This window comes from Schistocerca americana, chromosome X (assembly GCF_021461395.2).
Source record: "Schistocerca americana isolate TAMUIC-IGC-003095 chromosome X, iqSchAmer2.1, whole genome shotgun sequence".
Lineage (NCBI taxonomy): Eukaryota > Metazoa > Arthropoda > Insecta > Orthoptera > Acrididae > Schistocerca > Schistocerca americana.
The window spans coordinates 846,920,494-846,939,556 of NC_060130.1; the positions used below are offsets into that span (position 1 = coordinate 846,920,494).

At 39.5% G+C, this 19,063-nt stretch overlaps 1 protein-coding gene across 1 annotated transcript in view; it reads left to right on the top strand.

Moving 5' to 3' along the window:
• LOC124556600 (E3 ubiquitin-protein ligase HERC2) overlaps positions 1–19,063 on the top strand; it is an 832,907-nt gene that overhangs the window by 106,072 nt on the left and 707,772 nt on the right. The window contains exons 11-12 of the mRNA XM_047130567.1: positions 6,152–6,349; positions 18,404–18,633. Coding sequence (XP_046986523.1) covers positions 6,152–6,349; positions 18,404–18,633 — 428 coding nt within the window. The remainder of the gene's footprint in view (positions 1–6,151; positions 6,350–18,403; positions 18,634–19,063) is intronic.

A 19,063-nucleotide genomic window follows, 5' to 3' on the forward strand; every position in this document is an offset into this window, starting at 1 on the left:
TCTTCATCAGAGATAAGGATGTTGTCAGGAGTTCCCCAGGGAAGTATGATACGGCTGCTATTATGTTCTATATACATAAATGATCTGATGGACAAGGTGAGCAGCAATCTATGGCTGTTTGTTGTTGATGCTTTGTCGTATGAAAAGTTGTCATCGTTGAGTGACTATGAGGATAAAAGATGATTTAGACAAAATTTCTAGGAGTAGGAAAAACAGTCCCAGAATATTCAAATACAGCATTAATAATGTGGTGCTTGACACAGTCATGTCAGTAAAATATCTTGGCGTGGTGTTGTGAAGTGCTATGAAATGGAATTAGCACATAAGGATGGCATTAGGGAAAGTAAGTGGTCAACTTTGGCTTATTGGGAGAATTTTAGGAAACTGTAACTCATATATAAAGGAGACTGCATGTGGAAAGCTAGTGTGACCCATTGTTGAGTACTGTTCAAAATGTTTGGGACCCCCCATCAGGTTTGATAAAATTGATAAGACAAAGACATTGGAGCAATTTAGCAGCAGGCTGCTAGTTCTGTTACCAGCAGTTTTTATCAGTGCTCAGATATTATTGAGGTGCTTTATTAACTCAAATGGGAATCCCTAGAGGGCAGATGATATTCTTTTCATGAAATATATTGAGAAAATTTAGAGAACCAACGTTTGAAGCTGACTGCAGAAAGATTCTCTTGGTGCCAACATACATTTTGTGTAAGGACCACAAAGATAAGAGACATTAGGGCTCGTATGGAGGCATGTAGACAACTGTTTTTCCTCACTCTGTTTGCAGGTATAACAAGACAAGAAATGATTATTAGTGGTACAAGGTACCCTCTGGCATGGACCACACAGTGGCTTGTGAAGTATGTATGTAGATGTAAGTGTAGTTCAGCTCTCTCAAACTCACGGCAGTTTTGCTTAAAGTTGGAAGAGGTTACAAACTGCAACTTGGATAAGTACATTTGAAGGAAGATAATAAAAGACTGGAAAGAGCCACCCTGGTTTAATGATACTGTACGCAGAATGTTGTGAAAACAGAGATCATTACACTCTGGCTACAAGAAAGATAACAGGGATACTGATAGAGAAAAGTTAATGACAACTTGTGTTTCTGTAAGGAGGATAATATATGAGTCTACATTGATATTCACATCAGATCCTGGTGAAAGATTTATTAGAATATGTAAAGAATTTCTAGTCATACATATAGACAATAAATGGATTTAAACTTTCCATTCAAAGTCTCAGAGATCTGTCTAATGTCTAAACTGAAGACACCAGACAGAAAACAGAAATTTTAAATTTTGTGTTTAAAAATGTACTCACACAACAGGATACTACCGTACTGATGTTTGACTGCTGCACATACTCACAATTGAGTGATGATGTTATTAGCAGCCAGTGTAATGAAAAACAATAGAGACCACTTAAAGCAAATAACGGACCAGGTCCTGAATGAATTCTAGGTAGATTTTATATTGAATACACTACAGAATTAACTTCTCTTGTAGCTCACTTTTATCAAGAATAGCTCATGTGGTGAACAGTCCTGTGTGACTGGAAAAGAGACAAGTCACTCCTGTTTACAAAAAAGGGATTAGATCAGATTTGTAGACCAAAATCACTTATGTCCATCTGTTACAGGATCCTAGAGCATATTCTACACTCACAAATTTTGATGTTCCTGTTGGAAAATGAACTTCTCTAAAAAAAAAAATCATCAGACATTCAGGAAAGGCATTCATGTGAAAAACAGATTGCTGTGTTCATACACATCATCTTGGAAACAATAGATGCTGGTAAACAGAGAGACTCCAGTGTTCTAGATTACCATAAGGTGTCTGGCACCACATCATCAATTTCTAATCAAGATACAATCATATACAGTATCTTCGCAAATATGTGATTGTGTACTATTTGACTAATAGAACGTAGTACATTACCTGTATACTGGACAGTGAATATTTCATAGAAATGAAAGTAACATCAAATATGTCCTAAGGAAGCATAAATTCAGGGTCTCCTGGCATAATTTATGATGAAATAGTTCACGGATGAATGGTCGGATTTCAGTGTCGAATGGGGACAATATTTTGTTGAGGACAGGCAAAGTGACAGCGGACACACCAGCAGCATGCGTTCTTGTGCGTAAGCCTCAGATGGAGTAGTGAGTTGGCAGGAGGAGGTGGAGGACATGCTCAATGTGGACCGTATATGGATCAGTGCGTCAGAGGGAGAGGGTGCGGGGGGGGGGGGGGGGGGGGGGGGGTGCATAAAAGCATAAAAATACCACACTAGCTTCTAGGCCTCAATTCGTCAGTGCACCTGTTGATGGCAGTGTGGTTGTTTACCAAAATATTGTGCCCATTGGACTCTGATAATTGGCCATTCACCTATGAACAATTTCATAGGGACCTCTAATATTTCCAACACACACAAGCGATATATCAGGTAGGATCAGTGGTACTGTGAGATTGTTCACTGACAGTACATTTGTGTACAGGAAAGTATTTTCATTGAAAGATCATAAGGAAATTCAGAAAGACTTGGACAAAATTTTGACTTGGTGTTATGAATAGCAGCTCTTTAAATGTGAGCTGTGTAAAGTCTTGAACACTGCCTGTGGCAAGCTAATGCTATAAGTTGCTATGATTATCCCGATAACAAAGATAAAGAACCACATAGAATCTGATTACAAGACTAGTGCTTAACTTCTTGAGCTCATAACACTATATAAGTGTCTAGGGGTAATATTAAGAAGCTATGTGCAATGGGACGATCACATAAAATCAGTATTAGAGAAGGTGACTAGAAGACTTAGATTTGTTGAAAGGGTTCTTGGAAAACTTCATGCATCTCTAAATGAAATCACATACTTTATGGTAGTGTGACCAATTCTAGAATGTTGTTCCAGAGGTCAGAATCTGTATCAAGTTGGCATGAAAACAGGGTCAAACTAATTCAGAGATGCGCAGCTAGGATCGTAACTGGTCAGTGTAGCCCATAAGAGATTTTTAACAGAAATACTCAGGTAACTTAAATGGGAATCTTTGGAAGGACAACATTGTAGTTCTCATTTAGAGAACTTGTATTCAAAGATGATTGTGCAACCGTTATGTTGCCACCATTGTACATCTCGCATAGGGATCATGAGGAAAAAATGAGAGAGATTAGGGCATTTACAGAGAGACATATAGACTCATTTCTTCCTTGCCTAATATGCAAATGGAATAGGAAAGAAAATTAATAATATTGGTGTAATTTAAGCCATATAGAGTCGATGGGGAAAGTGCTGCGGTCACCGAGTGGCTCAGCAGTGTCATGCAGGCAAGGAAGTGGTGACGTCACCAGTGAGGTAAGGCCATTCACATCAGCAAGTCAGTATCCCATTGTGGCAGCCACACTACCTAAAGGTAGATGAGTAGCTCTGGATGAGGAATGTGAGATCCAGTGGACCCAGTGTAGAAGGGACATATCACCACAGCAATGTCTGCCCACATGAGCAGAGGCTGGCAGCCAGGAGTTTCCCTGCCCAAGTGATGGCGGATGAGTGGCTGCACAGCCCTGGATGAGAACCAGAGACACTCAGGGTTGAAGGCTAGCAGCAGCTGAATTAGGCCCCCTAAGTGACCTGCCAGTTAGAAAATGCTACGTCCACAGCATAGGACTTGGGATCAGCTGCAGGGCTGCAGCCAGCATCTCCAGACTGGCAAGGGAGATTGGTTGAGCCATTTACATTCATGGACCCATGAACCAATGTAGATCCCTCCTTGGGACTGGTGGCTGGCAGACTATGATATCTTTGACTACAATTGCGAGTATTTATACGGTCTTTACCCATCCTTAATTTACTGCAGCATTGTTTTCTTTCCTTTTTCCTTTTTTTCCCTTTCTTTCACATAAACCACAAGAAGTCCATGGTTAAGATGTGAGGTAACTGGACCACCAATGCTGCAATGGCTTTGCCTTCTTTTTGTATCAGCAGCAGTCCCCGATGCAATAACATTCAGTCAGCTCTGGTCTGATACACTTATGTGGCCACTTGCACTAGCTATGGCAGGTGTCTTACATGGTCCAGCACATTCATGTGAACACCACCTGTGGTAGATGTCAACATGTATTAACCACTCACAGATAGATTGTGGCAGCAGTGAGAGGTTTACAAAAAGTGTCAAGGGGGGGGGGGGGGAACAAAGAAAACAGTGTTGTTGTAGTTTGTTGTTGTAATGCAGAAACGGAGAAATTTGACATCCAAAAGGGCATCATCACTGGCATTTGGGCCATGGGTGGAAGCATTTCCTAAATGGCTAAGTTTGTAATCGGTTTACATATTGCCGTGATAAAAATACACTGTATGTGACAAAATTGTACTATCCAAAGCCGGTACTTAGGCAACTGGTGCATCATGGGCCATAGATGATATGGGTGAACGACAGCTGCAGAGATGCAAATAGACATGCAGCCGTTGACCAACTGACTGGCCTGATGAGCCAAGAGGCTACTGACAGTGTCTTTTTTGTGACTGGCCAGTGGATATTGCTGTGTATGGGCCTCTTCAGCAGGCACCTTGTTCATGCATCCATGCTGACTGCTGTTCATCAGTGATGAAGGCTGGAATTTGCATGCCAATACCACAACTGGATTTCCACTGAGTGGTTGCAGGTGGGCTTTTCTGATGAATCACCTATTAGGTTCCATTGGAGCATTATCATCTGGGGGATGTTTTTGTGGCATTCCCTGGATGCTGTCATCATTATGGAGGGCACAATTAATCACCACAAGTATGTGCCTATCCTTGGGGACCATGTCCAACCCTGTGTGCAGTTTGTATTTTGTTGGCACGATGGCATTTACCTGTAGGACAGTGTAATGTGTCGCATAGCTCGCAGTGTACGTGCATGGTTCGGAAAGTACCAGGATGAATTTGCTGTACACCCCTGCCCAACTAACTCCCCGGATTTAAACCCACTTGAGAATTGGTACATGCCATGGATCCTCAACCAAATAAACCTAGTGCAGCTCACCATGGCACTGGTGTTGGCATGGCTCCACATCCCTGGTGGTACCTTCCAGAACCTCAATGACACTCTTCCCGCATGCCTTGCAGCAGTCTGCGCTGCAAAAAGTGATTATTTAGGATTTGACAAGTGGTCACTTTAATGTGATTGGACAGTAATTTTTACTCTACTGTGCCCAATTATCTGCAGTACAACAGTACCAATACCTGCCATTTGCAAGCAGTGCACTACACTATGGGATTCAGGTCCACCTATTATGCAAACAACTGTTGCTCATAAGTATACAAACATGTTTCAGCACCTTTGTGCCTTCATTAATGAGTATTTTTAGAGAACTGAATTTCCATAATTTTTTCTGCAAACATGGCTACTGCTAGAGCTTCAAAAACCAAATTATGAGTGCACTACAACTGCAGTATCTGAGCTCACCATACGAACTGACTGAAAGTTTCAACTTACCACAAGCTTTTTTCCTTACTTTTCACTTTCCACTTTCACTTTCCACAGAGATTCTCCCACAATACTGCAAGTATATCACCACTGGGTGAACAGATATAGTGAGAAGTTTGGCTTTCCCACAGCATTAAGGCTGTTACTGAAATGGAATTCAATTACTCCTACTGGAGTGGACACGGTGTTAATTGTATGTGGTAAGTTAAAACTGTGAGCTGGATCAAGTATTGAACATGGCCTGTGGAAAGTTGAACCCATGAGTTGGTACATGCGATGGGATTGGATTCTGCAGTTGATAGCATACTACTAGTCAACTTAAAAGGCAGTAGTTGATCTTAAAGTAAATAAACTGGCTATGACATCTTATTCACACATGAGTAGCTTGTTGAGTAGTCTTAGGAGAGATCTACGTGTTTTTAAATTTAAAAAGAAGAAGAAGAAGAAGAAGAAGACCATGTCAAACTGATCATAAGCACAGTACTTCTGTTTGATGAAGATATTTATAGGTTGATGTGGCTTTACATTGATGTATTGAAGACAGATTGATATCTGCTGTTTATCTGTATTCTTATTTGTCAACAGCTTTGGTTTCAGTTTTGAAACAATCCTCTGTATTGATTATTTATTGTGCTTCTTTTAATGTTAATCATAATCTACATGCATCTGTGTGTTCTGTTTTGCAGAATATGGGACAGTATCAAGAAGTTCTAGCCTGGGGTTGGCTTGCATGGGGCAGCGGTAGTGGCACAGCTATGTCTCCCCATTGCTGCCAGTGTATTGGAGAACTAGGAGTGGTTCAGATTTCATGTGCTGAACGTTGCATGCATATCCTTGCTAATACAGGCAAGGTTTATGTCCTGCATTACAGTTCTGAAACTCAGGTTGGTTATAGCTATTTTTTACGTATTACTTTTGACCCAAAATGAAAGTCTGCAAATGTTTCAAATTGTTTATGCACTAGAGGAAATAAAAATGTGGTAGTTGGGGGTGTGACTGAGTGAAGCATTAAATGTGAAGAGCTGTTTGAGAAGTACACAAAAATTGCCATGTACCTTGTCCTGTACCATTTTACAGGGCGTTACAGTAATTGGTATGTATATGTATAATGTTTGACACTACAGTGAAGTTTTATTTATTAATCAATGTTGTAAATTTCAATCAGTTATTTTTGTATTCAGGCTTGTTCTGCTTTTTTTAATTGCAAAGAAAAAAAACTACCCTGAAACTTCTACTTTATTCTAGACACAATTACAGCTTTATACATTTCTTTTACATCTTCTTATGCCACCTGTGCCATCTAAAGCTGTTTATTGCATTACATCAAAAACCACTGGGTTCTATTTAAATTATCAAGAGGTATATATTTACGGTAATAGAGGGAGGAACTGGTATTGTACAGATATGGTAGTTCACCAAATGTTGTGCTTTATCTTCAGGGCTTTTTATATGCTTGTAAATATTACATTTAAATATTTTGTCCTGGTCCATTTACACTGGACTCGGATTTGGAAGGACGCCGGTTCAATCTCGCATCCGGCCATCCTGATTTAGGTTTTCCGTGATTTCCCTAAATCAGTCCAGGCAAATGCCGGGATGGTTCCTCTGAAAGGGCACGGCTGACTTCCTTCCCCATCCTTCCCTAATCCGATGAGACCGATGACCACGCTGTCTGGTCTCCTTCCCCAAACCAACCAACCAACCTGGTCCATTTGAAAATTTGCAAATTTGCAAATAAACATTATATATTTTAAAAATTTGCATTACAGTTCTTGAATTGTCCAATTTTATTACTTCTTAGCCCCGTAGTTAATTGTGTGTAATTCAAACCAGGTATTATGTTATCTTTGTATTAACTGATTTTAGAGAATGTATTTTATCTCTTCAGTTCATCCTACCTGGAGCTATGTGATATGAACCTCATGGTTTCGAGACCAAAGTTGTTCTTTTTCATGTTATATAGATTAAGTTACTGTTTGTCCATCACATGGGCAATATTTGTTGTGTCACAAGTGTTGTGACTGTGCCCTCTTGTAATGTTTTGTGGTTCCTGGCAGGATGAGGAGAGGATGGTTTGGTAGGTGGCTGGCTTGTTTCCTCTCACTGCAACACGAAATGCACACTTGGTTAAAATATGCTTTATTACTGGAACCAATTGAGTACTTAACTTCAATGATGTCCAGTCTGAAGTTCTGTGGTTAACAGCAATCAAATAAAATGTTCTGATTCTTGAATATTGTCTGTGTCTGTATCACGACTACATACGGTGACTAACGTTCCCTCATAGCTAGATAAGGTGCGAGGCGACGACTATCACTGTGGAAGACTAGAGCACAGTGCTACATATTGAGATGCAATGCGAACTGAGGTACTGATATTGAGACAGCTTGGTCAACGACGGCGGCCTATATGCCTGCTGTCCAGGGACGTTATCGGTGTGCAGTCTGGGGGCATGCCATGGTCTTCTCTTGTCATAGGCACCCTTAGTTCAGCACCTGCTATACAATGTTTCCAAGTGCTGACTGGTGTGCTGGCGAAGGCATCACCAGCAAAAGTAGTATTTATAACCTTATTGATGCTAAATGATAATTACTTGAGGGTGCTCTGCTAGCATTGTGTGGGTTCTGATTTATCAACTTAGGGTTTCTGGAAAGTGGGCTAATCAATTTCGCCAGCTGTTCATTATCAGAATCTCTCCTGTGCTCCAACCACCAGTATTTGGTGTTATGGTGAAACACTGTATGTTTTTGAGATCGATCAACTTCACTTACTGACATGGACTGTGTGAGGCTATCACAACCCCAACATCAAAACGATGTTTACCTTGTTAATTACTGCAAGCAAGCAATGGTTGATCTGATGCTCATCCAGTTTTGAGAAAGGTGCTTATCACTACTGAAAGAAAGAAAGAAAGACACAAGAAACAAAAATTTTGACAATGTAACCAAAAATTCATACAGTTCCCTCCAGCTTCCAGTGTTTGAAGCAAAATGTTAATTGGGGGCAGCTTGTCAGGCATATGATGCTTGACTTAGGCTTACCCATACATATGGGGATCATAGTCAATTTCTTTTGGAAATGGAAAATAGAGCCTTCAAATTATATTTATAAAACTCATTACTGAGTGGGTGGTACTGCTGGTGGATATCAACACTCATCCAAATGACCAAGAACATTGGCCTGTCCTTCAGATACTACATCATAAAATATGTCTTATACTTCAGAATTTGCTTCTTGTAGTCAAGAAACAATGGCAATTTTCTTGAAATCAAGCATAGTCTACATGCGTAAGTGAGTAGAGATAAACTCTGTGATTAACCAGTTATTGTAGAAGTACATAGCTGTTTCAAGTAAAGCAAAAGCATTACATAGTGAGACTTTTTCATGTATGCAGGAATGTTGCCTGCAGAGAATTTGCAGATAAAAATTCCTCTTCCACTTTTTGGTTTGGCCAGTGGCTTAGTCAGTTATTAATATCAAAGTTTTTTTTGTTTATAGGAGTGACTTTTGAAAACACACATTGGAAGAGGCATGCGTGAAGCTCACATACAAAGAAAAGTATGCTCAGATTCATTTTCCAAGTAGAGCTGTAGCATAGTTTTCATTTCTGCTGAGCAGCTAGATTCACAGCTCATAAGGCAGCAGCCTCCATTGGTGACATGTCTGGAGCTTAGCAAGTTGCATACCTAAGTTTATGTCTGTGCTTTTATAGTCAATTCTTGAATTAGTAATACTGGGATGGGGAGGATGTGAGTATGCCGCGTGCAGACGGAGGAGGAGTTGGCCACAATTTGCGAACAGTTGAATGTGCTTTTGGCTACGGTCAGTTGTCTTCAGGCTGCTGCCTTGGGGTGTAATAGTGGTGGAGAATCTGGTGCATTGCCTGAAACACTTCAGGTGTCACTTGTTTTGTCCATAGGCTCTGCTGCTGAGGGACCTCCCACTGTACCTGATGAAGTGGATTTGCCCTCACAGGAGAATGAGTGGTATGTGGTAACAAATTTGCATCACTTGAGACAGAGGACCAATGTGGAGGCTGGCCACCTGGCCTTGCATGTTCCCACTGTGGATGGACAGATGGCTGCTCCTTCAGCAAGGTTCAAGCAGGCACATGGAGGGATTTACTTGTGATTGCGAGCTCCAACTTTACAAACGTTATGCACCCTCTTAGGCAGATAGCATTCAGAGCCTGAAAGAAAGCCACTGTGCACTTAGTATGTCTGCCGAGATGCCTCATCTGAGATGTGGAGGAGGTCTTGCTAGGGGCCGAGTGGACAGGGTGCAGTCGTCTGCAAGTTGTGGCTCACATCGGCACTGACGATGCCTGTCACTTGGGTTCTGAGGCCATCCTCAGTTCATACAGGCGACTGGCGGAGGTGGCGAAGGCTGCTGATGGAGCTTGCAATTTTCAACATTGTTCTCTGAATTGATTTGGGTCCTTTGGTTTGGAGCCATGTAAAGGGTCTCAACCAGAGACTTCGTTGACTCTGTGACAATCTTGACTGCAGATTTCTGGACTTGCATTATCAATTGGGGAATTGTAGGACTCCCCTTGATAGATCAGGGGTGTACTACACAAAGGAAACAGCTACTCACATAGCAGAGTACTTCTGGAGTGCACGTAATGAGACTTTTAGGATCGGTGATGGGTTGAGGTTCTCTGATGAACATTCAGATGGCACTTAGATAGCGAAATCAGACCACATTCACAGTAAAGACATTTTGATTGTCAAAATTTTATCAATAAATTGTTGAAGTATTCCTAACAAAGTTCCTCAATTTAGTGCCCTCCTGGAAACTTCTTGCACTGAAATTATTCTCAGGACTGAGAGCTGTTTGAACGCCAAAGTAGACAACTCTGAGATATTTAGCAGTTCATGGAACTTATAATAAAAAGACTGATTAGATGCCAAAGAAGTTTTTGTGTGTGTGTGTGTGTGTGTGTGTGTGTGTGTGTGTGTGTGGAGGGAGGGAGGGAGGGAGGGGGGGGGGGGCACTTGGCAAAAATATTGTCTCTGCTGAGGTCAAATTTCAGTGTGACAGTGAAGTTACCCGGTTGTGTATGAGATGGTCACCCAATTCTGCCGTGACGGTTTTGGTCCAATAAGACATATGAAACCTACCCTGAATTATTTTTACACAGTAATAAGACAACAAAAGAAATGCAGTGCCAACATTTTAGCTGCTAAGAGGCACCACAAGTATTTTGTAAAAAATGTTGAAGTTACACATTTTTTCCATGGGAGGAACAGCTTATAACAATGATTTGTACAGCCTGCCTGCCTAGAGCATGACTCTTCAAATCACTCACGCAGTGCTGCGTAGCAGAGCTATCCAGAGTTCACAGACTCCAATTTTGAGCACCTAAAGCCTAGTTTACAATGGAGCAAATGGAAGCAAACACGTGTGAATGAGCATTTGCAGAAAATTCACTACCATTCACTTGTATATGGGTACAATCGTTTATACTAGAGGGAACGGAAGAGAACATGAGGTAGCGAACATTACCTGTGAATGCTGCGTTATTAATTTTTAGTTTCTGGAGCTAATATTTGGTGTACAGGATACGACTGTATCTTGTTAGAGCCACAATGTGAAACTTTGGTATTCAGTGAGGATTATTTTGTATGGTGAGTGCACTGTGCTTGATGGAGTAGGCAGAATGCTGCAGGAAAGGAAGAGTTTAAGTGTCTCAATTTGTATGGAAGCGTGACATATGTGGCACTTGTGCACTTTACATGGAGTTGCATCTCCATCTCTCCTTAGCACTGGTCGAAAATCTTCTTCTTCTTCTTCTTCTTCTTCTTCTCTCTCTCTCTCTCTCTCTCTCTCTCTCTCTCTCTCTCCCCCCCCCCCCCCCTCTCTCCTTCTTCGTCTTCTTCTTCTTCTTCTTCTAAAACAAAAATGGTCTAGTGGCAAAGCGCACACTTCATGATCCAGAGAGTGCAGGATCAAATCCCATTCAGACCACAACTTTTTCACTATGATTTTTAACCGAGCATTCACTTCTGACATATGTTGGAATATCCATGAAAGACATGTGGTTAGGATTTCACATAAACTGCAGATCTCCATTTTCTGACTAGGTAACTGGGGAAGGTTAGGGACGTGTAAGTAGCTGCAGTGGTGTCCAGTTGAAAGACCTGGAAGAGACCTACCGGGTACGCCAGACAGGATTCTCTTTTGTTCGTGCTTGTTATCTTGTTTGCTCCGGTGAAAACCTGGCAAAAACTCTCCAAACCTTTTTTTTTTAGTAGCTTCATATCGACAGTTCAATTCTTGCACATGTAATTCTGATAGAAATGGCTAGCAGAGAAAAGAAAATCATGGCAGTGTTTGATGTCACAGGCAACTTCCATCAATGAGGACTTGAAATTTGTTGAAATGAAATCTGTCGTACAGTACTACATTTTATAACAATTCCTGTAGCCCATTCCTTATAATAATGTTTGAATGTTGTACATATGAGTATCAGTGAAACAGTTCTTTGTTTATTCTCTGTAGTCATCGCTGAAATGTGAAGTGTCATTCAATAGACAAAAACACAAATTTTTTCTCGCACCAGGCACACCAGACAAAGGAAAAATTAATGCAGTCAGGCAGCCAGCCACTGTGGCCGAGCGATTCTAGGCACTTCAGTGCAGAACCGTGTGACTGCTACGGTCGCAGGTTCGAATCCTGCTTGGGCATGGATGTGTGTGATATCCTTAGGTTAGTTGGGTTTAAGTAGTTTTAAGTTCTAGGGGACTGATGACCTCAGATGTTAAGTCCCAAAGTGCTCAGAGCCATTTGAACCATTTTGCAGTCAGGCACTTTGCAGTAACCACTAGTATTATTAAGACAGAACTGGGATGGGATCATAAATGGTCCCAGCCATTGTTCTGCATATTACGCTGCATACCAGGCATACTTAATCAAATTCGTAAAGCATGATGAAGAAAACTGCTAATGCACAAATGACTGGAGCTTAGTAATAGTGTTCTGCTGATAAACCTGAAATGAGAGAGAGGTATTGGAAATTATGTTGTCTGATAATTTCCTGAAAAGTACTTTCTGTTGTTGAAAAAATTCTTTATCGAGAGGTTGAATCGCACTAGTAGTTTCAGGTGGAATCCACATTGCATCTACAAATTTTTCATCATCCTCCACAAAAACGGAGGTGTCATTATGTCCAGACCATGAATCCAACAAAAGCAGCTGGTAGAAATATGTTTCGAATGAAATGTTGAAAATTAATCTTTCCAATTGTTCCAGATTTTGATATGTCAATTACAAGATTTTTGCAACTAAACAGTCAATTTTTTATATTTTTATACCTAATTTGCCTTGAGGTTCTTGAAGACATATATACAGCTGGGGAAACGGTAATGCACTCATGCTTATCACTGGCATTATCGTATATGAATGTGTCATTGTATTCAGACTGGGCAACCGACTGTGTCTTTTTTTCACCCTGAAATGTTAAAGTGAGGTGTGCATGCAGTTCTTTCACGAAACCTGACTAATCAGCATTATAAACAGCAGTTGTGGGGATAACAGCAAGTTTCGTCTTTACGTCAGCTATGAATTTCTCTATAGCATTGTCTATCACTGGCAGCTGCTCTACACATTTACACGACATAAACTTGGTAATTTTGTGACTTCTTATTTTGTATGATTTCTTGAACCTATGTAGCCAGGTCGACGAAGCCTGGAAATTAGCAATGTTCATGTCAGATATAATTTGGAGGGCCCAGTCTCGTAGGTCACCATTGGTAACGTGCATAGCCTCTCATGAGCAGTTCAAAATATTTCGAACAGTTTTTCATTCAGATGATTACGAGTTTCCATTTGGCGCATATTTCTTAATTCATGTGATTCAGTCTTCCATTTGTACAGTTCACGCTCTGATTTTACAAAACAAAAACACCTTTGTACACTGCGTAGCTTCAAGCCTTTTTTCCCTCCTTTATTTAACCAATATTTCACTGTCTTTTCTTTGTCGCTGAAAACTGTTGCAGTAGATGTTTTTTTGAGGCTTGGAAGGTATACTTCTTCAGAACTGCTTCTAGCGCAACTGATGTCATCCAAACGACAATTCATGGAATCGTCACAGTTATTTCCTATTTCTTCTAATGTATCCACAATTTCAAATGAAACGTCGATATCTTTCGAATGAATATCGAGGAAATCAACTAACAAATGATACATATGTACGTCCTCAGGAGAAGTAGGTGATTTCGGTTGGAAATGACGTTCTTCATATTTCATCATTGCTAAATAGAGAATGTTAACTGGATTCCACATTACTGCGAAACAGGAAGAAAAAAAGAAGGTACTATTAGCAGGCATGCATTATGGAAGCACAATAAATATTAATTCAGATTTATCTGTATTGTCAATACTTACCAATACTGCAAAAAGCAACTGATAATTGGTTATAGATGTTACTTGAGTGGCTAATTTGAGAGAATAGCAAGTGTCAGAGAAACTATCAACAAATTGAAACCTGAAATGTCCTTTACAAATTACAATCAGGTTGTGTCATGTTTCCTGTTTATAAATGTACCGCCGACCTCAGGTGTGTGTGTGTGTGTGTGTGTGTGTGTGTGAGAGAGAGAGAGAGAGAGAGAGAGAGAGAGAGAGAGAGAGAGAGACCGCCGACCTCAGGGGGCGTGGTGGTGTGTGTGTGTGTGTGTGTGTGTGTATTTGACAGTTTTCAGCTATTTTTTTTTACTACATGCAGTGCCTCTTAGTAGCTAAAATTCTGACAGTGCATTTTTTCATTGTCTTCTTCCTGTGTAAAAAATTTCAGGGTAGGTTTCGACATGTCTTATTGGACACATTCCCTTGTGAATATAGACTGGGATATTTGTGGATTCATTGCGGGGGGTACAGACAGTTTTGTGAAGTTCTTTTGAACATGTTTTCCAGAAACTGTCTTGAGCAGCTCCTTCGACAGTCTACATGATATGGAAATATTTTAGACCACCTAGCTACAAACAGGCTCGACCTAATTGACAGCGCTGGTAAAGAAACAGGGAATAGTGACCATGATATCATCATATTACTGAAGTTAATAAATCAGTCAAGAAGGCTAGAAGAGTATGTTTGCTAGAAAGAGCAGGTAGACAGTTGTTAGCTTTCCACTTAGACAGTAAATTGACATCATTTAGCCCGCATCTCGTGGTCGTGCGGTAGCGTTCTCGCTTCCCACGCCCGGGTTCCCGGGTTCGATTCCCGGCGGGGTCAGGGATTTTCTCTGCCTCGTGATGGCTGGGTGTTGTGTGCTGTCCTTAGGTTAGTTAGGTTTAAGTAGTTCTAAGTTCTAGGGGACTTATGACCACAGCAGTTGAGTCCCATAGTGCTCAGAGCCATTTGAACCATTTGACATCATTTAGTTCCAGTAAGATAGATGTATAGGAATGATGGGCAGAGTTTAAACGGATGGTAAATCATACTCTGGAGAAGTTTTTGCTGTGTAAATGGATTAAGGACAGAAAAAAACCGACCATGGTTTAAGAATAAAATTCAAAGAATGCTGAGGAAGCAAAGGCTGCACGGTTCAAAAGAGAATGCGCAAATGGCAACAGGCGAACATTAATAGAAATTCATGCAGCTATAAAAAGATTAATTTTTTTTTTGTAAAATAAGTGCCATCATCGTCCTTAGCAAAAGATCTTCTTGAGAACCCAAGAAAGTTCTGGTACTACGTAAAATCAGTAAGTGGCTCTAAGGCTTCTATCCAGTCACTCGTTGACAAGTTTGGTGTGGCAGTAGAAGATAGCAAAAGTAAAACCGAGGTTTTCAATTTTGCATTTAAGGAATTGTTCACGAAGGAGAATCATACAAACATACTGTCGTTTTACCATGACATTGACTCCTGTATGGACAACATAGTCATAAGCATCACTGATGTAGAGAAAGAACTGAAAGAGTTGACAGCAAATAAGTCACCAGGTCCTAATGGAATTTCAATTCAGTTTTACATAGAGTACTCTACAGCGTTGACCCCTTACTTAACTTGCATATGTCACAAATTTCTCAACCAGCGCAAAGTCCCAAGCAACTGGAAAAAAGTGCATATGGCATATGGCTCCTATATACAGGAAGGGTCAAAGAACAGACTCACAAAATTACAGACCAGTATCTTTAACATTGGTTTGCTTCAGAATCCTTGAAAATATTGTCAGTTCAAATATAATATATTTCTTTGAGATTGAAAAGTTTCTGTCCATAAATCAGCACGGTTTTAGAAAGCATTGTTTGTGTGAAACTCGGCTTGCCCTTTTCTCACACGTGAGGAAATGACTAATAGCGGTAGAGGGTACCACCCACCACGCACCGTACAATGGCTTGCGAGCTATGTATGTGGATGCAGATGTAGTGCTACTCAGTCAAGCCTGGAAAATTTACAGTCTTTGGAAAATTTACAGTGTTTCCAAAATTATTATCGTATTTCACTTGGTTCATCACTGAAACATTTTGTACATTTTGTAACCACTGTGCTTCCTAGATGAAACAGATCCATGACATCTTTATAGTATGATCATTTTACATATAAATTAGTTTTGTTTCTTCCAACTTTTCATTTGTGAGCTACAGAAAAGTGTCAGTAGCTCCTTAAGTGGTGGGTTGCTAAGGGCTAAAGATGAAGGTGCTCTGTTGGAAATAACACCACTCTTTACCAATATTATTGATCATTTTTCTATTTACCTATGTTTATCTTCTCCAAACTGAGAATAAATGCAATCTTGTGTACATACACATTTTTATGTAAAAATACATTAGTGTGATCAACTTATGAAATTGGTTTTAATTACAGTTACTAAACCAAGGAAGTTGGAAAATACAGTTGCACATGCAGGAGATAGATATTTCATCATCAGAATAGATGGAACTCAGAATATCATTCAATCCACATTTGCTAAATAAAAACAAACTTGGAAATATTATAAAATGCCTGACATTTTCAACATTTACAAAAATACTTGACATAAATAAGATTTCATACAAAGTAATATAGAGAAAATTTAGTATAATTTGACAAATAATACAAAAAAAAAATTTTATATGAGAGCGATAAATTTAAGAAATCATTATCTGCTGTGCCTTTGTTCCTCTTGTACTGGAAAACTTGAAGAGATTTTCATAAAATTCTGCAACTCTTTTTTTCCTTTTATTCACTGAAACCTGAGTGTGAGTGATACTAAAGGACTTCTCCTGTAATTGTCTTTCTACCTACTAACAAATTTCAAAATACATGGGGATTAGAATTTTGTTATTTGAAACTAAGCACATGATCATTTGATTATGGCTTCATACTACGTGGAACATGTAAGTGGTCATATTTCTTGAGATTTTTCTTTGTTGTACCAAAACTTTATTTCCACTGGAACTCGTTACAAAATCATCTGCACACACAGTGGATTCTTAACTGAATGACATAGCCTTTGAAAGTTGCTGGGAGTGTAAACACATTGATACAAACACATCCTTTGTTAGAACCCAGCATGCAAGGATAATATCATGCCACAGCATTGTGATGCCATCTATCAATCATAGTAGACACCATGCAAGTTGCTGACTTATGTTGTTTCTGCAGTCATTGCAGTTTTCTACGTGCTTATATCTTCGAGACAAGGCACTAGACTCTCATAATTTTGTACATACTGTATGTCAACCCCAGACAAGTCCATCCATGCCATAAATGCCTTTACAAAAAATTTCAGTCTTGCATAGTTTGTGATATTACTGATTCAATTCAAAACAATAAAATGTACAAAAGAAAGAAAAGAGTACTGTACATTGGGTAGACATCTCATTTTGTTACTTAAGATAGGAGACAGCATATTAACTAACAATTGAAGGAAAATTGTTCAAGCATTCAAATACTTCTTTAAATACAGAGTGTCTCAAGAGGAATGGTCAGTATTCAGGGACATGACAGGAATGAAGCTAAAAAGTCTAGTAAACCTGGTCTCTAAAAGGTATACCTTAAGAGCTATGAGATTTTTTCAACTTTGACACTGTGAAACAAATCTCTTCTACTGCAAGCTCTTTCCCTTCCACATTTTGAGAGGTGGTAGTATATACTAAAGAAAAGAAAAAAAAGTTAAGTAAACATGGCCTCTAAGGTGCATACCTTAAGAGCTATGAGCACTTGTTCATCTTTGCTTCTGTAAAACTCATCTCATCTTCTGAACAAACGCTCATGGCTCATTAGGTATGCATTTTAGAGCCCACGTTTACGAGAGTTTCTTACTTTGAATGATCATTCCTGTCATATCCCTGAATATTGACCATTCGTCCTGGGACACCCTGTATTTGCATCATCCAGGATATGAAACAGAAACACAGTCAGTCAATAATGAAAATAATTATATTGATTAAGTACTGCCAGATTGGGTGTCAAAGGTTATTTGAGGTATAAAGATATGAGAGGTATCCAAAAGCGAAAATTATTCCACTTCATAATAGGCTAATTGGCACAGCAACCATTTTTCATGACTGTATAAAGAAACAGTGTCAATTGCAAAGCTGTTTCCGTTACAAATAACACATTTCCCCTGGTTTAAGACTTCATCAGATTTTATGACAAGGTATCAAGAGCATTTCATATTACTGGCTAGGAAGGCGGTTGATCAAAACTGATGGTGAATAAACCATCTAAAAGACCTTTCTGTCAGAGACTCATGCAACCACCTTTCTTGCTGCTGATATGTAATACTCTTGATATCTTGTCATAAAATCTGATGATACCTTAACTAGGTGAAACACACTATTTGTAATAGAAATAACTTTACAACTGAGATTTTCTCTATATAAAGCAATACAAAAGAAACTCATATTTACAGAATATTTACTGTGGAAGCATAGCACCAAAACTGTAAAAATGTGTTTTACTTCATGATTTTGTCATAATGAAAAGTGCAGTATTTTGTTAATAACTTTTGCAGTGCCCCCAGTTGGTTGATGGATTTGGAGAAAAGGACGTAATGAAATTGGCTGCTCATCCAGATGGGAAACATTTTTTATCTTTGACAAGTGACGGGAATGTCTATGCATGGGGTTGTGGTGATGATGGACGCCTAGGTCTTGGTGATACTAATTCGAGAGATGACCCAACATTGATCCAGGCACTTGTTGGCAAAACTGTTATACATATTGCTTGTGGCAGCACATACAGGTAATTTTCTGTTACACACTGAAATTATTTTTGTCCCATTAATAAAAGTGATTAAACTGAAGGAGGTGGTATTGTTGTCTGAAGAATGAGAACTTAAAATAACATACTGTTTTAAATTATTTGAAACAAATGAAGAATTGCTGTTTACTTTAAAAATGAACTGATGTGTTGCTGCTGTACACACAGTAAGCAGGAGAGAAGGTTCAATGTAGTGGGCATCAGTATTTTGCACACTCTTTGAGGTAGATGATGATGATGATGATTACCCAGTATCCACGTGATCACCTCATATCATTGAGACACATGATGATAGTATACTGTAACACCGAAATCAGTTGTAAATAAAATAAAACATATAAATACAGCTGAAGGTGTCATCCCTACTAGGTAAGGACAGAGTAACAACTATAGTAACAACTATCTTACCACT